This window comes from Dermacentor silvarum, chromosome 1 (assembly GCF_013339745.2).
Source record: "Dermacentor silvarum isolate Dsil-2018 chromosome 1, BIME_Dsil_1.4, whole genome shotgun sequence".
Taxonomy (NCBI): Eukaryota; Metazoa; Arthropoda; class Arachnida; order Ixodida; family Ixodidae; genus Dermacentor; species Dermacentor silvarum.
Genome location: NC_051154.1, coordinates 215,584,032 through 215,604,903, shown reverse-complemented (window position 1 = coordinate 215,604,903; position 20,872 = coordinate 215,584,032). Strand labels below are relative to the sequence as shown.

The window sequence follows — 20,872 nt, the reverse complement described above, 5'->3', positions numbered from 1 at the left end:
GCAATAAAATAAAAAATAAACTGTATTTGATATCAGCCTTATCCGGATACACACAGTTGAGTGAAGCTACGGTCCAGCCTACGGCACAGCGCTAAATAAAACTTGCCTGGAAAAATTCCTCGGCTTGAAGGGGTGTCTTGATGATTCCGATGCGGACTATCAGCAAAGGGAAGTGAATTAAATACGTGCCATACACAAGCCGTCCAAGCACTTGGAAGATTCTTGAGGACAGGAAAGCATTTAGTGACCCTAAAGAAATAGAATGTAGTAGAATCAGTGTAAAAGCTTAAGTAATTAGCAAAGAGCCCATATTTACGAAAACTGTTCATGCGCTAAATCATCATCATCATGATAATCATCATGTTTTATATCCACTGCTGGAACAAGGTCTTCCTCAGGGTCTCCAATTGTCCCCATTTTGCTCTGACTGACACCGTCCTACGGCTGCAAATTCCATGATTTCATTACGCAACCTATTGGTGATTTTATGATGCCGTCCTTGACTGCGCCTCCCTTCTCTTGGCACCCATTCTGTAACTCTAATAGACCATTGGTTATCTTCTCTACGCATTCCGTGGCTTGTCCAACTCAATTTCCTCCTATTGATCTCAAATGGAATGTCGGCTACCTCCGTTTGCTCTCTAATGCTAAAGGCGCTAAATAGCCGCTGGTAAACACAGTCCCTAGCCAATCGCGATACAAAACGTATTAGCAAGGGTTACCGCTCAATGGCGAGCTTTATAAATAGCTGACGCATAGTTAGGGTGCACAAAGTTAGGGTACGCTATCGAATGGGCGTATAAAACAATGCAAGAAGAGTACAAAGGAACCCAAGTGATGTTTGGTTTTTTAGTTACGCTGAGTCACTTGTTCGAGCTATTTCTAAATGTTCTATGTCATCGTTCATTATGAATGATGGAAACAAAAAGGACAACATTGGCGCAGACTGTAGGCAAAGAATACAGAGACCAGCGCTTCCTCTCAGCGCGTGTGTGTGTCTTCTTTGCCTGCAGTCTGCGTATAAGGTTGCGCTGTTCATTTCCATCATCTATATGTATATACAGAGGTCAACACACTTGTCTAGAACACACTCCTGAGGGCCAAAGCATCCACCAAAGCTTAAGCCGACCACCAGGTCAAGAAAAATCAATAGAAACTGTAAACGTAGTCGCGCAACCTCACATACAGCCAATTTTGTGTCACATGGCATCTTCAGATGTCGCCAGTGCAGTGCTTAGAACGTGGTTCGCGCGTTCTAGAGAAGTGTGTTGACCTCTGTACCAACTCTCCCAAATATCTGCTCTCATGTCGTTCATTATAAAAGTCACCGTCGGTGGGTTTGCATCATTGGCTCAGTGGAGCGCAGCATCGTAATGCACGAAGTTTTTCGGTACGAACTGTTACGTTGCGAACCTCGTTACGAACGAAAAGCTTCGCTAATTACGAAGTTGCCCTCCACTGAACCCATTGAAGCAAACCCACCGACGGGGGCTCTCATAATTCTTCTTGTTTCTGGGATTTTGCGTGCCAAAACCAGTTATGATTATGAGGCACGCCGTAGTGCAGGGCTCCGGGTTAATTTTGACGAACGGGGGTTCTTTAACGGCGCGGCTCTCATAATTAGCGACGGCACAGTGCTGATCTTGACGGCACTGGAAAGACGAGGCCTCATAAAGGGTTGATATGCACAAAAAGCTAAAGATGGGTGTTTTAGGGCTGCTTTGGTACAGTGAGTGCACTGTCGTCATTTAAAGAAAAGATTGGAAGACGGCGCGATGCGCTAATGTCTCATCTTTGCGAACCTGGGGCACTATAACGTAAAATGATTCCAAGCTGTTTTGATTCCAATTTCTGCAATCAGCCTCCACGATTGGTCAAAACATTTTCGAGCCACTCCCAGCTTCGTCTGTCTGTCACACGACGTCACGAAAACCGCGATACCTCCCCATCTGATATAGCGTGTACACACTGATTATACATGATTAAAACACACAAAAGAAAAAAAATAATCATTCCTGATTCGACGCCTTTTCACCATTAGCCCTCTGCTATTGGTCCAATGATTTCTGGCTACGCCCACTTCGCCTGTCTGTCACGCGGCGTCACAAAACCGCGAAAACTCACCACGTCAAAGTGACGTGTACGCGAAAAAAATGCATTAATATGCCGAACAAAACTGAAAATTTTTCTCAGTAGCCACAGAGTGCCCCGCTCCGAAAGGAATAGAAGATGGCTGCTCGCCGATCGTTCAGGCCCTCGCTACTCGCACCTGCCGGTGAGCATGTATTTATTTGCGCATGATAAACCTTTTTTCGTGGCAGTAAAACGTTATCGAGCCCTTTCGGCATGCATACGACATCGCTCTGCCAACTCTTCCTTGCTGAGGATCCGTTTTAGCGGCATTCTTATCCTTCCGTTACACGCCGCCGTGATTTTCGACCAGCCACCGCAAGCTAAGTAAGGCGAAGCGGACCAATCGGAGAACCCGGCACCAGCCTCTTCTTGCGGTTATCTATTTTCACTGTCTCCATGGCTCGGCCCCATCGAAACTCTCTTCACTAGAGCCTGCTCCTCGCCTCTTGTCAGCCAATTAGATAAGAAAAACCGCTGAATGTAAACAATGTTATTGGTTTTGAAAGCGAACAAAGGTGACCTCCTGTAAACGAGGAGAGTGTTTGATTGGACTTTTCGGACAACGCCACGGGTCACCGCCCGATGCTTGCGTCGGTGGTTACGTAAATTTTACGTCAGGAGTTTGGAATCAAAACAGTTTGGAATCATTTTACGTTATAGCGCCCCTGCTCACTGGCAGCTGTCGCCGGTGTCGTTTATAATGCAAGGATTTGGTTCTGTCGATTTTATTCCTATATTTTTATTTACCGGGTGACAACATAGGTGGAGTGCGTCGGGCCACTGACAAATAAAAAAAAAAGAATCGGAATAAAATTGTCACATTATCGCGGAACAGTAATCGTGAAAATTCGAGGGAAAAGTGAAGTGGATATCTTTGCTTGCGGCATTAACGAGAGGGTGGACAAGAGCAGTAGTTTCCGAATGGTCACGTGAAGCTCGGCGCTTCAAAGAAGAAGCGTCTCGACTGCTCCAACCATTGGTAGCGCCATTTCTTGTGATTCAATTTCTCGCTGTCTCTTTCTTGCGCTCTGCCCCTTCAAGTTCTACCTTAGCACATAAAAATATTTGCTGACCACCTCTGCTATGTGAATTCCTTTGTTCATCCGCTTTTAAGACGCCAAATCAATATCTTTGTCTGCTGCTTAGCATTACGTTTCAAAATGCAGGAATTTACTGATGATGAATCCTGAATTATTTCATTTCAGAATTATGATATGCACACTGAAGGCATAATGTGCAGAAGAAGACCGTTCGTATACGAGAATTGCTTGCGAGAATGGCTGTCAGCCAGTCGTGTAATATACCATGTGTCCCAGCTAACGTTAGCCAAGGTATTCAAAGAAAGAAATAATTATAAAATCACGGGGCAAGATACCATTACAAGACCTACAGTGTTCCGTCGTCAGAAGTCTGTCGACCGAACACCATCGCTATTAAAATGCTATCTTGTACCATGTTCTTTTAAACCTTTTTTTTTTGTTCTTTGAACACTTTGGCTAACGTTAGCTGGCACACCCTATATATACACCATATGTCCCAGCTAACGCGGGCCGAGCTGTTTAAAAAAAGTGGCTATACGAGTGTGCCTTGTGCACACTGGTGAATTTTTGTGTTATCATCGTTTAACTAAATAGTCTAAATTGTTTGCCTGGATGTATTACTTGCGTAATTGCGTAAGCTCGCAAGTCAAATTGTGCACCGCATTCAAAAACATCATATTAAACAGTCTCCATGTCGCCACATTTTCCCCAGTTATTTTTACCTCATATCAAAGTTGTGGCGTGAAACGCGAAAAAGAATGCGAAATAAAGGCGGGCCCGAGCGTTTCGCGCGCTACAGCAACATTCTCAAAAGGGATTTCAAAAAAGTTCGGCAGTTGTTACGCTCTTGTAACACAAGAAGGCCAAAGCCTGCTGTACATCTGGTAATACATGACGTTATACAATCGGGGTTAGACTTCTTTGTAAGACATATTGGTAATTCATCAAGTTATACAATCGGCGCTAGACTTCTTGCAAGACATAACGAGCCGCAATGGGTAGTACACGTGTGGCACTATAAGGCGACCTCCTGAACACCACATATGAACACTTAACATAGTACCTAAAGTGCAGTATGTTAGTTCACGCACTAGGCCACACATTTAGTCAGCGAGGTGGCTGCGACATGACGTTTGCAATCACGCACCCACTAGGCGCACCTTTAGTAAGCCAGAACCGTGGAGCAGCCGCGGCTTCACAAAAAAAAAAAAAAAAAAAAAAAGAAAGCCGTGGCTTCAGGGAAGCGTCTCGTCTCGCACCCCGGTGACCCGGGTTCGATTCCCACCCATACTGGGATGTACCAAATTTTCTTTTCAAAGCCACGAATTTGCCTCATTTAAAGGAACCTTCCTGAGAAATGTTACGTCAATAGAAGCATTTCTTGCGGCATCTTCCATTTTTCGTCACGGCGCAGTTTCGCCAGGGTCACCGCCAAGGGCATCGCCAACATGGACACCCTAAGGCTTTCGCCTTAATAATCAACCCTACTCAATGAGTTACTTGGTGATCGCGAAAAAGTTACAAGACGACGGCGTAGCTGTTAGCTGCTGCTACGAGTAAGCAACCTCGTCACGCTGTTTGCTAGAGCATTGCACACTGGCTTAGCGCGGTGATAAGAAATGCGACTTGAAGCAAAAAAAATAATAATAAAAGACGCCGTTCTTATATTGCCTATTTTCAGGAAATGTTTTATATGTAATGTCGTCCTCTCTCCTCGCGAAGTGTACTTATTTGTTCTGTAGTAACTGTGAAAGAGGGGACGGTTGGTCACGGCATGGGCCCAGATAAGGTGATACGCAATGGAAACAAGGACGAGAAACGCACAATAAAGGGCGCAGACATAAGCCCGTCCTTGTGCTCTTCTCATTCATGTTTGCCTTGCGTACCATCTTGCTTAACGATGTACGACTGACTCGCCCAACAACATGCACTATAAGAAGAAATGTTTGTTAAAAACAAGGGGGTTATCATGAATCCAACTTCTTTCATTTGTTATTCAAAGATTACCCCACACACGTTTTACGCAGCATCAATGGTTGTGAGCTCACTTGTTTGACAGCCAATGACCTATCAGTCACTGTTATGCAGCGAAGCCCATAACCATGCACTGTGTCTGTTTAGTACTGAGTGTTGGCGTGGGTTTGCAATGTTGCCAATATTTCTGAAAGTGCTACCTCGTGGTGTTTAGTAAATTTTTAAATGTCCAGGGGACACGTTAACAAAGCTTTTCGTCCATGAGCGTTCGCCCGCCGCCATTGCTAAGAATAGGTTCGCTATCACGATCTGTCGGCGTCTTTTTTTGTGTTTGTTAATTTCATTGTTGTTTTTTAAGAACCGCTCTAGCCCCCGAAATGCTTCATGAATATGATCCCAGGTGCTTCAGAAATTCGTGTGATACAAACCAACCTCCTAAAAATAAAAAAACATAAAAAATAAACAAAAATAAATAAATAAAAAATAAAGGGGGGCGCTACTACAAGAGATATGCCTTCTGCTGCCTGGAATGCCGTCGCTGTTGAGACGAGCACGGCTCACCTCCACGTCCGGTGACGCAGGCGTAGTGTAACCACCAGAAAGGTAGAGACCAGACGATACGGTGGAGGCCGGCGTACAACGCAGTGACCATTCTCGTGGGCATGTGGCCTCGATTCCATGGCGTGGGCACGTAGATGACGACCACACTCAGCACGACCGATGCAAACCATGCACAGCCCTGCGTGAGCTGCAAGCCGAACGTACGGAGCGTTCTGACAAAGGCTCAAAGCGAAAAAACCTGGCGAGGGCCAACATTTTCACTTCTATAGACTACCGCACGCACGAATGCAAAAAAAAAGAGAGAGAGAGAAGAATATGAAGTAGAGGAGAAAGTAACTACTTCCTACATACGGACTGCTGAACTATTTATTGGTTGTTCAAGCGACGACTGTCGTCAGGCATTAAGAACGGACGATTATAGAAAAAAGAATGAGTTTTACTGGCCAAGATTCATATCAGTAAACAAGAAGGCAAATTAGTGCATGAATCACCAATAAGATAATTATTTACCCAATTTTATCTACCGTAAAAACCGGAATATAGGTCGAACTTTTTTTCAAAAAACCATTGCGAAAAGTCGACCCTCGTCTTATATACCGGACATTGGCGGAAAAACTACGGAAGTCTTACAACAATGGGCAGATGAAGTAAACAGCCGCCTTCGCCATCGCATTCAGGCTGCTTTTACACATTTTGTTTTAAAATGAGCGGAAGCCGACGGCAATTCACCGTCGCCTTCAAGAAAAGGGCGATTGAGTACGCGGGAGCCTACGGCAACGTTGCCGCGGGCTTCGTATCGCGCGACCATCGAACCGTGTGTTTGTCAGCGCCTTATCATCACGGCACGAAGCAGCATTTAAATAAATACTGTCACCATTGTGCAACCGGCTGAGTCGCATTTGTTTAAAGGTAAGGGTGTCTTTCGGTACTTTTGCCATTGAAATGATTTTTTTTTTCATTTTTAGAATTGGTTAGTTGGGGGGTCGACCTATATTCCAGTTCGACATATAGTACGGTTTTTACGGTAGTTCTTACTGGTTGCTTTAGTGCGCTTACTGTAAATTTAAGCGAAGTTGAAGCCTGTCAGAGCTCAAGCCTATTCGCCAAGTAGGAACCTTTTAGTGCAAACTGCGCGAAAGACGAGGACTGAGAAACACGCAGCACCAGAGCTCGTGTTGCGTGTGTCTCAGTCCTCGTTTTTCGCGCTGTTTGCACTACAATATGCAATGCCAACTAGCCAAACATCGCATCCTTTCAGACTAGCGCCACTTTCGCCATAATCTTCACACTAGCCCCACTTTCGAGGGTAACCATCCCCAATCTTGCAACGAAATGCAATTGGCGTTACACTTACCCGTTTTTAATCGTATAATCGTATTTTTAACCCGTATAAATTCTTTCTTTTGCAATCTGGCACAAAGCTACATAAAACCCCAATTATTCGCTGCTTTCGGTGACGAATATTTTGGAGACACCAGCTGGCCAACGTGTTGGTCAACAACTCTTGCCAAACAGGGCGTCGCTTACCTATTAGCCAACAAGTATATAGTTGGCGCTTCTTCAAAACACGTTCCTCAACATTTTTTGGTTGCCCAGTATGACCGGGCCGCGACTTTACAATTGCTAGTAGGTGCAGCGGAGGTGTGGCACGGCGAGTCACGTGACTTCCGCTTAACACGTGTTGTCATGGCAATCGTGGAGCTCCTAGATGCCTAGGGACATAATCGCTTAGGGACTTTTGAGGCACTGGTCTACGCGGCGGCTGCTAGTTACTGATTGTGGCTCTCTTATCTCCGGGACCGGGCGCAGCGACCTTGCCGAGCGTAGCTCCTACGTACGTAGGCAGCGAATTGTGTAGGGCACGTTGAATGTCTGGCGGTGTCTGGGCCACGCCGGCCGCGCTTTATTATCGTAGCGTTTGTTCTAGTGGCGGAAATCGTTCCACTAGTGGTTGCATCAAAACAGTGATGCGTTTATTTAGGAATACCATCGTTTCTCTCTCGCAGGCGCGAACACCCGCTTGTCATCGCGCCTGCGAGAGAGAAACGATGGTATTCCTAAATAAACGCATCACTGTTTTGATGATGAAATATAATCTCACTATCGGGGAGGGAGCAGTCTACCTGACTAGAGCAGTATTTTTTTATTTGAGGTGTTGCTACGCTGCGCTCCGCAACACCCCAACGACCGCCGCTTCGCGTCGGCGCGCGGCACCGCGGCTTTCGCCGTGGCACCGGGGCTCAAACGCGAGCAGTATCCACTTGTTTGCACCACCACAGTTCACCGAGCTCAAAAGCCGTCATGCCACACCACCACTACCGCAACGATTTCCGCCACTTGAACGAACGCTACAATAATAAAGCGCGGCCGGCGTGGCCCAGACACCACCAAACATTCAACGCGCCCTAAACGATTCGCTCCCTACGCACGTATGAGCTGCGCTCGGCAAGGTCGTTGCGCCCGGCTTAGGAGATGAGAGCCACGCTCAGCGGTGACCAGTGCCTCAAAAGTCCCTAAGCGATTATGTCCCTAGGCACCTAGGAGCTCCACGATTGCCATAACAGCACGTGTTAAGCGGAAGTCACGTGACCCGCAGTGCCACGCCTCCGCTGTACCTACTAGCAATTGTAAAGTCGCGACCGGGCCACCGTCTGCATCGTTCTCCTGGCGTCGCGGACATTGTTGGTGACCTTGTTGCACAGTACGAACAGGCACTAAGTGGGCATGCATTTAGCACAGACGAGCTCCGATTCTGGGCAATTGCAGGATATGCCACATAACGTTACGAATTTTATTCTAAATTTAATATCTAAAGTTTTGTTAAAGAAGGGCCGTATTAGGGCGCAGTTGCTGGTGCCTGCCGATGATAGGAATTTAGTCCAGCAAGAACTATCATTTAATATCCCTTATGTTCGTTACCTCAATATAGCCTTAGTTAAATCAACTCGTATACTTTTGACGTGCTCATTACAAATGTAGATATGAACGGAAAAAATTGTCATCGACCCGAATGTAGCACGAAGCTACAAAGGAAACCCATATGGGTTTCTTAGAAAGAACGCTTCGCAGTTGACGGAAAATTCGTCCCGGACCAGGACAAATTTCATACTTCCTCCACCTGGCGGGATTCCGCAGAACTGATTTGCCATATATATTTGCAGCGCTTAGTATTTAGGGCGACTGAACTCATAAGAACATAATAGGGTGCATAAGGCAAAACTACCCACCTTCGAAATTTTCGCATTCCTGTAGCGTACGGTAAGGTAGCCGCACAACATTCCACTCATGTAACTAGGCACATGGGCAAAGGGCTTAAAGTGGATGTATTCGGCTGTGTCCAGAATCTTGCTGGATAAAGAGACAGAAGAATGCAAGGAACTGTAAGAACAATATCGCTTTTGGAAAAAAAGGAAACAACGAGCTTGTTGTTTGTTATTTAATAACTGAGCATCGATGAAAAACTAGGGTACATTACAGCAGACCATCCCACGCACACACATGTTACAAACGCACTAACATACTAAGTGTACAAAAATAATCGTAAACAAGATAATGGCAAACTAAACCATGAAAAGCGAACGACCCATACGCATCCGCGTGTGATTCAGTCCGTAAAAAAAAAAAAAAAGCCACAAGGAGTTGTAAGATCTTAGAGCCCCTGCAGTTTGGAAACTGCAATGAGTTTGTGTAGACACAGGCTTACTTCGGCAAACATAAGCTAAAAAATTTAGTTACAGAGGATCCTACTAATTGGTTAGATAAACATGCACAAAATCTTATCATATCATTTCTACATTTATTGTATGTTGTCTTAGCATTCCAGTGCGTATAGTAGTTCTCGCTTTAGCTTTTTTCTAATTGAAAACGTGGCTTTACAGCTCCGATGGTACACACGAGGAAAACGAGAAAAAAAGCAAAGTTGTAACAAAAAAAGTTTAAACCCCTCCCCGACCGGGAACAGGGGTGCAGGCGAAGCTTGTCCAACGCTAGGGGAGGGGCTGGTTATTATTATTATTTTTTTTGAACGTTTGAGACGTTCACGGGCCCGCTGCCGCTCCTTCAACGCAGCGTGCTCTTCGGCAGAACGAACCAAACGGGACCTCCCCATCTGACTGCCGGACCTGAACTGGCGGGAAACGGCAGGCTCGAGGCGAGCGAACACGCCATCACATCCTTTCTCTCCTCCAGAGGGAGGGGGCGCCTGTAATTGGCTGGGGGTATGGCATGATCGCGCGCGCCAGCTGCGGGCGCCGCGTCTACTTCTTCATGCATACAAAGGCCAAACTACACGTACATACGCGTGCCGGCGCGCGAAAGCTCGCGCCCACGCGCCTTGCTTTTGCCGCACCTCGCGCGTAATGGTGGTTTGAACCTACAAGACGCGCGTCGACGCCCGCCGGCGCGCGCCCTCTTGGCTCACATATTCACCTCGGTAGACACCGTTACGCGATGACAATCTCCGCAAGCGCCGGCAAGAAATCTTGACGTTATAATTAGCGCAGGGTTCATTCGCAGCTTGTTGCTCTGACCTTTCCGAGGGTTTGCGGTCATAATCAGGTTGTGTGATCACAGCTCCAAATAATGTTCGCCCTTACTTTCTCTGGCATCCTATTATAGAGAAGAGCGGAAGCAGCCCATTATAGCGTCTTTGGTGAACTTTTCTTGTTCGACAACATGGGGGAAATCGCGCTTGAGAAACTGCTCCTAAAAGCGTCCGTCGCCCACCAGCGGTTTGCGCTGCTGCTCTTGGCGCCAGGAACAATGCTGCTTTAGGCTCCCGTGATTTTTAGTTCAGAGCGAAGAAATACTTGTGTTTGTTGATCTTCTCTGAAGCAGAAATACCGCCGCTATTTGGTGCGGACTCCACTTATTCGCCATCGGAAAGGAGATTCCGCTAACCATGCCACTCACCTTTTCGTTGTAGAAGCTTGAACATATTTTTGCAACTTGCAAACACGCAATAACAGATACCTGTGCCTTCTCATTGCACAAAATGACGGCTACAGATGACGCCGTCTGCCGCTAGTACCAGGTCGGTGGTTCGATTCCACAGTACGACGAGCAATTTTTATTTTCGCGAGGCTTTACGTTTTTTCGTACGCCAATATCAATGGCAACATCAACACCGATGCCGACACCAGTGAGGCAGTACAAGCTTCGCTTGAATAATGCTGCAAGCAATAATCAACTAATCTATTGAGATTACAAGGCTGCCAGAGAGCTGCAGGAACTAAAGCCTTATCAGGGTGATTTTTCTGCAGCATATTCCACTCGTTTCTCTGGGAACGCGACGAACGTAAACGCACGCACGTGTACTATCCACTTCCCACTGCTACCTCAGTGTGGTAGACAGTGTATGCCTACAAATCTGAGGGCCTTCCCTATTAACAATGCAAATTTCCGAACGACTGCTTCCTACATTAGTATTTTTAGATGTAGCATGTGATGTTTACAGCAAAGATACTTTGCAATCTTTCTTTTTTGTGTGTGTGGGCGTTACATAGGGAATAGCAAATCGTAAGCTCGTCTGGTTGACCTCCCTACATTTTCCCTCCTTCCTTTCTCTCTCTCTTAGCTGCGCCAGCGATAAAACAACATCGCGTAAGCTCTTTTGGTACGGTAACTGAACTTAGAACACTAAGGATTACAGCAAGTGTTAACCCGCCATCAGCGAAATAAATATCGACATCCACACGGGCATTTGTATGTAAGCGTGAATGGGGCAGTCGCGCATTCATACGTTTGTTGTTCTAAATCTATACGGATTGAGAAGGTCAGTTTCGGTAATTGAAAGAGTATCGCAAGAGTCCAGCCATATTGGTTGGTTAAAACCTTTCATCACGTTCTAATGACATGTAAAGCTTTGCGAAGGAGACATCTTTATTGCAACTATTCCCGGCAGTAAGGACGCTTGCTCGACCTTTTTCTTCGCAGTAGTAAGGAGGCATATCATGTAGAGAGTATGCGGGCTAATTTGTCTACACTGAACAGCTGAGGTAGAGAATTCCGCGTTATGCTAATATGTCTACACTAAACAGCTGAGGTACAGAATACCGCGAATGCCGCGCTCCTACCAGCAGGTAGGAGCTGGGACCGTTTCAGGTAAGGTTTTTTTTTTCTCGTCTTATTCTGTTCATTTCTTACCACCCGTTCCGCTGAGTGACTGATCTTGGCTATACCATGTGTGGGCGCCGCTGAGGACGAATCAATGCCGAAAGGCACGAAAGAGTATAATATGAAAAGAATCGTTTCCTAATTCGGGCCCTGGATCCGTTCTGCGGTAAATGGGAATGGAAAAAGGGCATGTTAAAGAGAGGACACTTACCCTATGTCTGAAGTTCCAGGAGTAAGAGAAAATAACAGATCCCATTTGTACGTGAGATAACCCGTCAGGAAGCAGCCTACGATGCTCAGGATGACTCCGAGGAGGAAAGTTACACGTGGTCGGCTGTGCAGGAGAAAATTGGACATTTCAGCTTTCAAAGATCGAGTACTGAATAAACACAATAGGCCCCGCCTATGCGCAGGGCTATCGTCTTCTCCACATGCTTGACGCAAATCAGCGCACGCATAAAAGCCATCAGTGCAAAGACGGAGTAATGATGACGTGGCTCTCGGTCGTCGTACAAGCATGATAGAGCTACAAGGTTTTGCTGAACGCTAATACGGGTTAACCATGGATGTTGGAAGAAACATCATGCGCTTAACATCTGATGCAGCTGGTCACGAATAAAGAATCTTCCCAAGTGTTTAACAGACCCTTACAAAAATGAGTTTAGACTGTCTGTAGAATGTCTATAGACTACTTGTAGACAACTTTGCCTTTTTATAGATTTGTTCTTTTGTTGATAAATAATCTATAGACTGTCTATAGACAAAAGTTGATAAGATTTTTATTTATTTTTGTCTACTCACATTCTATAGACAGTCTATAGAAAAAAGTCGATAAGGTGTTTGTTTCTTCTTGTCTACTTCCTCTCTATAGACTATCTATAGAATAAAGTCGATACAGTCTCTATTTATTCTTGTCCATTCATTGTCTATAGATAGTCTATAGACAAAAATTGATAAGAGTTTTATTTCTTTTTGTCTACTCACATTCTATAGACAGTCTATAGAAAAAAGTCGATAAGGTGTTTGTTTCTTCTTGTCTACTTCCTCTCTATAGACTATCTATAGAACAAAGTCGATACAGTCGCTATTTATTTTTGTTTATCCACTGTCTATAGACTGTCTATAGACAAAGGTTAATAAGATTTTTATTCCTTTTTGTCTACTCCCATTCTATAGTCGGTCTACAGAAAAAAGTCGATAAGATGCCTGTTTATTTTTGTCTACTTCCTACCTATGGACTATCTATAGAAAAAAGTCGATACAGTCTTTATTTATACTTGTCCATTCATTGTCTATAGACCGTCCATAGACAAAAGTTAATAAAATTTGTGTTTCTTTTTGTCTACTCCCATTCTATAGTCCGTCTACAGAAAAAAGTCGATAAGATGTTTGTTTATTTTTGTCTACTTCCTCTCTATAGACAAGCTATAGAAAAAAATTCGATATGGTCTCTAATTAATCTTGTCCATTCATTGTCTATAGATTGTCTATAGACAAAAGGTAATAAGATTTTTATTTCTTTTTGTCTACTCCTGTTCTATAATCGGTCTACAGAAAAAAGTCGATAAGATGTCTGTTTATTTTTGTCTACTTCCTATCTATAGACTACGTATAGACCAAAGTCGATACCGTGTCTATTTATTCTTGTTCATTCTGTGTCTGTTAGTGGACTGTCTATAGGCGACAGTCGATAAGGTGTTGGTTATTTTTGTATACGCCCGGTTTACAGATTTTCTATAGGCGAAAGTTGATAAGGTGTCTACTTATTTTATCTATTCCCTGTCTATAAATTTAGTCTTGACAAAAGTCGTTAAATTGTGTTTTTTTGCCTATATTAGCGGTCTAATATACTGTTTATACGCAAAAGTTTTTCTGTTTGCTATTTCTTTAGCCGATTGCCAGTTTATAGACTGTCTACAGAGAAAAGCAATAAAGGTCACCATGGCCTCTTTGTCATTGAATTACGCAGTTCTTAATTATTATTTTGCCAGATAATTAGGTGTTTAAGAGTGTGCTCGCCGAGTTTCATCCAGTATTGCACTAGTTTTTAACATGTAACCTCTGGGCCCGGCACCCTAGTTAGTCGGGAATGCATCCCCGACGATAATTTTTCCTTGCGAACCACACGGAGGCGGAATGTATACTTCTATGTGATTGAAATTATTCTTTAATGGTTTCCTATATCCCCCCCCCCCCCCCGATGAAGGCTATAGGGTGGGACATCACCAAAGATCATGTTAACTCGAGCGAACAGACCGTATACCGATTGCGGTAAGCTGTGAGATGAACTAAAGGACAGCCGATATTGTAAAAGTCTTATTGCTTCAGGTTTACTTGCCGTCTATAGACAAAAGTCGTTAAACCCGGCCCAACCCATGTGCGCTGTAACCAAGTGGAGGTACAGGCGGATAATACGGAGCTACGTTTGATATAAGCCACTGGGATTGTATATACTGCTGACATTTCTTTAAAGCCTTTTTGTAGAGTTTATTATAGACATGGTGTATATACTTCCGCATTTGTTCACCACATTATATGACCTCCGTAGTCGCTCTCGGCAATCCCAAGACAGTCTTTACAGTTGTTTTTCATAGCATTACTTTTGCGGCAGTAAAATAAAGAAAACAAACTGCCGATCCAATCATGTAAATAGAGGTTATGAATGCCAGTTTCAGCAAGAAGCGGATTACAAACAGGCATCATGCTAACAGCACAGAGACTTGTAATGTGTATAGCTGACAACGCAGAATTTGCTAGTGTGCGATGAACCGATGTCGCGCATGTGGTGTGCACCTTATGTGTCGTGTGATTCTCAGATACTCTTTAGGTTCTCCCCATATCTAGGCTGCATCACTAATATCGGGTGGTTTTTCGCAGACTGATATCCCGCGCTATAAATTCATTAAAGCTTCTCGTTCACTTACAATGTGCGCCAGATACTCTGAGCCCACCCAGTCCTTTCCAGGCGCTATATGCCTGTGCGGCCGAGCATATGCGTACGTCATTAGTTTATTGATTGCTTTGACATATCACCGGAACAGACAAATGTGCACTAACATGTGCGCAGGTATCCCATTTGGCGGTACGTTGGAAGCTATGCTAGAAATGCACTGCATTACTCATCGTCGTTGGCCATAATGCTAGCGCCTGACGTGCTTGCTAACGGTTTTTACAAACACTGCGTTCATTCACGTGTGCGCTCTTGCTCCATGCGATAGCCCACAGCGTTCGTAATACAGCGCGCCAAGGCATTTCCTTCTTCCATGGAAAGAACTGAAAAATGGGAGGTGAAAGCAACCGGTTTTGCGCGCATGGAACGCAGAGAGAGAGAGAGAGAGAGAGCGACAATAAAAAAAGAAGAAAAAAAAAGAAAAGAAAAGGGCAAAGGCGCACGGGTTTCTCGGAGCATGGACGCCGTCGGCGGCCTCAACGCCTGCGCATGCGCAGCTGCAGCAACGGCGGCGCGCCATCTCTCCGCGTCGATTTGAATTCTCAACGGCTGCGCCAGGCAAGTCAACACTTGTTGCTGCTCGTGAGCTGCCTGCACCTTTGTGTCTGTGTATTCGTATCGACTTTGTGGCATCACACGTCAACTACACTGAACGGTAAGTTTAAACGAAGATGTTTTCCGTCACTAGCTCATGACTAGGTGAGCGTATTTCGTAGCGCGAACCGGCTGCATGTAATGTAGGCGACTCGGGCGTAGTGTCGATTTGTCGTTTGGTTTGTAAACGTGCTCGGGTTCTCGATTCTACTATAGGGAATGTTTAACGGCAAGCGATTGCTCGCGCTTGTTCATTTTACCGTCATTGTCAATATCCGTGAAAAAGGAAATACACGATGTTTAAAGTGGATACTGAGCAGAAATAAGCGCGGATTGTGTGTGTTAAGCGGCGTACTGTAGGCAGGTCTCGTTTTGTGGCGGTCGATCGGCGGCCATAAACGCTGCGCTGCCTGTCTAATAAAACTCATCTAAAGCGCTTTATGTATATACCTCGAAATTGTGCTAGAGTGACGAATTGTCTAAAAGAGACGTACAGTTGAATAAATGCTAGCGTACTCAGATGAAAGGCCGTGTTTGCGGGTCATGCATCAGCAGCATGTGCTGCCGTTTTCGTAAGTCAAAAGTAGGAGTATTTATGGGGCTCCTGGCAACCAGTATAAATATATATATATATATATATATAACCGCAAAAGCTTTCAGAGCACGAAACTCGCGATAAGCCCAGTCAATCGCAGCTTCGCAACTTAACCGAAAGAATTGGAGAACAATAAATTAGTGGCTCGGGGAAGCACCCTTTACACGTTTGAAACTGAAGCCATTGGTTTGAGAAGAGTTTGAGGATTTTCTGTGCTGTGCTCATGTTGCCATGAATTACGAACTTGGCCAAGCCTTTGTCAGCTTTATGAACCAAGTGCTTCAATTCAGCTTAATCTAATAGTGCATTTCAAGTGACTGACGTGTTATTCGTTATAATTACAATTATGTACTGGCAGTAGTTTGGCAAGCATTAAACCACAATATTTTTTATTGCCCCTAAACTGCGGGTGTCATAGACTGCCAGGGAATTTTCATGAAAACAGCCAGGGAAAGCTTGGAAAAACATCAGGGAAATTGAAAATGTCAACATAGGTATGCTGTCTTGTTATTTCCATACAATGTTTCCAGAGAATCGCTGTCTTAAACATATTTTTGAAGCATTTCACCTCCCAAAAAATTACAAATTGGTACGATTTTCTGAAAAAGAAATGAAAGTGAAGCATGCTGACATGGGGGGGGGGGGGGCATTTCTTACTCAATCTTTTTGCATTACGTAAGTGTCCTGAACCTCGAAACTCTAGAAAAAATACTTATGTTATAGAGCGCCTTCAATTATTTACTGTGATAGCATTCGTTGTAATGACAGTTTCAGTTTTGTTTCCCAGGAGGTGCATATGTGTCGTGCCACAACACAGAAAGTGCTCACGGGGTATTTCTGGTGCTCATGTGGTATACCTAACTTGCAACCGTGTCAGCATTCCCTAAAGATATGATTATCTATAGGAAACTAAGTGACCATATCGACACAATCAATCCATCTGCGTTCTATTGAAGTTATGGCCAATGATGTATCAGTTAAGAGTACGAGAAAGACATTTAAATCTGTATTAAGGAAAGTAATTTACAATCTTTGGCATGATACGTTCAATACTCCAGTCACTCTTCTCAGCATATCATTCCGCGCGGGTAAATTTAATTACCAGCCAAAAATGTAAGCAGTCCAACTGGGTAGCCTAGTTTCAGCAATTAATATAGAGGTCATTTGGGCTAATTAAGTACATTATGTGTCATATGGCCTTGTCATAAAATGTAACATACTGTTGCTGGCACCAGCAGCAATTGTAACAGTTTAATTGTTCATCATACGGTAGAGTGAAACATTATGCGATGGTACTGTTTTGTATTGACAAGCAGCCATTAGGCATAGTTAAACCGTATTAAGGATTGACTTAAGTGGTTTGAGCGAATATATTAGGCTGCTTAATGAACGTAAAAAATACACATTTGTTATTTTTGCCTCACATTGTTGTATCTACATATTTGCAGCATGCACCTGCAGCACCTTCAGAACGGCTTACACGAAGGTCAAGGCCAGCCTGGCAACCATGCTTGCCAAGGGGAAGCAGCTGTAAATATGTAAATATTCTCTTTTGATGATAGCATAAGACATGCATTTTAATAAATTAATGTATTATATCGTTCAATAAAAACAGTTAATTCGATATCGGTGCACTTGTTTTCTTTGTTGCACTGCATGAGTATGCACTAGTGGAATTGCTTGAAATATTTGTTTCTGCAACATATGAGAGTGCAGCTGGTTCAGGATCATTAATAATCTATTAACATGAATGCATAAATGCAGATGGGAAGCAACAGGTGCACATGCATAATATACGTTCAAAATTTTGTTGCTGCCATATGTAAACAAAAATTTTAACTAACTTGCAGATAGTAGATTTCATTCAAGCGAATGCATTGCATGCGACTAAACTTTCTTCAATGTGCAATTACACAAATGCTCATGCAGCTTTACATAATGATTCACGGCTGCATACATTTTAGATTTTTGACTGCTTCCATCTGCATGCATGCTTTTCTATGTACAGTTCCCTATGTATGTTCCCATATGCATACTGGGTACAATAAATTTTTGTAGACATTTCCAATAAACTGCTTATTAGCAAACCCCAGCAGCGAGTGTTTATAGAATAACATTGCCTGCCGAAACATAGTTGGCAAAATGTGGTGTATTATCTAGTAATATGGTGTCCCAGTAATTTTAGCCAAGCTGGTCAATGAAAATGAAAGGTTAAAAAACAACACAGTGCAAGATATATGATCATAAAAAGACCTACAGGTCAGACCTCTGAACTCACGGCCGAATGCACGCCATAGGTCTTAAAATCGGATCTTATTGCAGCGTCTTTTCTTAATATTATTTTTCATTGAACAGCTTCACTAAATTTAAGTTAGCTGGGACACCCTGTAAAATTGTAAGGCTGAAGTCTATAGATTAGCTATAGACTGATCTACAGGAACTCTCTGTAGGCAGACTGTACCACATTCTACAAAAAGTGTAAGGCCATAAGTCCATAGACAGACTATATACTGGTCTATAGGAATAGTTTATAGTCTATAGACATTTCACAGACATGTCTACAAAAGTAAAACTATATAAGCCTAAAGACTTTTGTCTATAGACACTCTGCAGACATTTGTCTACAAAACTGATTTTTCATTGATCTATTGACCGTCTATAGCCAGTCTATAGAATCAGACATTTTGTAGACTAGTCTACAAAAAGTGTACGGCCATAAGTCAATAGATTGTCTATAGACTGGTCTATACGAATAGTCTATAGATAGTGTATAGACGTTTGTAGATCATTTATAGACTTATGTATACAAAAGTAGAACTAAATAAGCCTACAGACACTTGTCTATAAACATTCTACAGACATTTGTATACAAAAGTGAAATTTCAATGATCTATAGACAGTCTATAGTAAATCTATAGACTCAGACATTTTGTGGACTAGTCTACAAATAGTGTATGGCCATAAGTCCATAGACTGTCTATGGACTGGTCTATAAGAATAGTCTATAGATAGTCTATAGACATCTGTCTATAGACATTTTATAGACTTATTTCTACAAAAGCAGAACTATATAAGCCTATAGACACTTGTCTATAGACATTCTACAGACATTTGTCTACAAAAGCGAAATTTCATTGATCTATAGACAGTCTATAGTCAATCTATAGACTCAGACATTTTGTAGACTAGTCTACAAGTAGTGTATGGCCATAAGTCCATAGACTGTCTGTAGACTAGTCTAAAGAAATGTCTACAAAAAGTCTGTTGACTTCATAGACAAATGTCTACACACTTTATATAGACTTTCTACAAAAATTTTTGTAAGGGAGTGCCTTTGCAATATACGCACTTTCTTGCTGTATGCTCCAACGTTGGCACCTTAGCTCCGTTACCAAGAGACAAAATGTAGCAATTTGCCCGATAGGCGAAGCGTTGATAGCGATACCCAAATGTTGTGCAACTACACGAAGGAAGGTTAGGGCACAGGCAGTATATGCGCTTAGCCGCGTGGACAGCCCCGCGCAGCCACGGTGCACACTTATCTGCCCCCCCCCCCCCCCCCCCCCCTAGCGCGAGCTTTATAACGTGACCTCCAACATTAGGCGCGCATCAAACTACCATCCTGCTTTGCTCACCGTACCACGCTTTCCCCCGTACCCACAGCATACAGCGCGCGGGGAGTGATAGGATTTTATAGCACTTGGAACCTGGAAGCTCACGGCGACGTCGATGGCGGCGACCACGGAGAAAATTCACCTGGAGTGTCCATGTAAGTGCTATCGGGAAAGTCGCAGTTTCGCCCGGAAGAAGAGAGGATTGTTTGCATGAGCCACGTCTTATAAAACTACTAGAAGCAATGTTCGTAGATTTTATCGACCGTATAAATTGAAGTCAACATTCGCTTACTAATTAAACTAGCAATCATGGTGTAACGCCCGCCCAGGCTAACATGAACAGAACTTATTCGATGACTGCAATTACTCGCTGTAACAATGCTGGCGTGAGGAAGAGTGCTGCCTCGGGGAGGGAATGCTTCGTGCTACCTTTCGTTTCAACGCATGTCCGACACTTGAGATTACGCCACCTGCAACACTAGGCGCGCGGGAAGAACGCACGTAAAGCGTCCAGCCATCTCGGCTCACCCAATCTTTGTACTAGTTGCAGATTACCTCCAAGACACGGTACGTGGCCACGGCCGGGGCAGATGGGGAGTCCCGCTCACCTGCTCCCCCTCCCCCACTCCTCCCCCCGGTATAGCGCAAGCATGATCACGTGACCTCCCGCATTGGGCACGCGGGAGAGAGAGAGAGGTTGCGAAGAGGAAGAGGCACGCGGGAGTACGACGCCCAATAAGCCACCATACTTCTCGGCTCACCCTCGCGCCCACAGCAAACGGCGCGCGGGGTGCGATCTTATCCCACTTGGACTTTATGCGGAACCTCACGGTGAATAAAAACAGCAGATTACGGAGAAGCTAGGTTGACGTAAACTTAACAAAGTCGGCTTGTCGGGTTCGAATCCAGTTGTCGAGCTCATGTAACATCGAACCACTTTTTTTCCGTGCTCACGTTGGTTTAGACGGGAATTCAGGGCGCAGGCTCCTTTCCCAAGCGTATCACCCCTGAAGGAAGCCGAACGCCAGGCCGGGGTACGCTTGTACCCTTTTGAACTAGTGGGTGCCCGGCGGCGGTGGGAATCGAACCCACAGCTTCCCGCAGCCGAGGCGGGCGTTCTACCACTAGGCCACGGCTGCGGCAGCCGTCCCCATTGTTGCTGAATAGGACAATGCCATCTGCAAACCGAAGATTGTTGAGATATTCGCCATTGATCCTCACTCCTAAGCCTTCCCAGTCTAAGAGCTTGAATACTTCTTCTAAGATCGTGGATTAGGTGGCACTGGGCGCACCTTGG

At 44.3% G+C, this 20,872-nt stretch overlaps 1 protein-coding gene across 1 annotated transcript in view; it reads right to left on the bottom strand.

Moving 5' to 3' along the window:
• The window catches only part of LOC119436756 (uncharacterized), a 150,969-nt gene that overhangs the window by 1,576 nt on the left and 128,521 nt on the right, over positions 1–20,872 (bottom strand). The window contains exons 45-48 of the mRNA XM_037703749.2: positions 12,034–12,156; positions 8,936–9,056; positions 5,709–5,895; positions 107–249 (exon numbers count right to left, since the gene is read on the bottom strand). Coding sequence (XP_037559677.2) covers positions 107–249; positions 5,709–5,895; positions 8,936–9,056; positions 12,034–12,156 — 574 coding nt within the window. The remainder of the gene's footprint in view (positions 1–106; positions 250–5,708; positions 5,896–8,935; positions 9,057–12,033; positions 12,157–20,872) is intronic.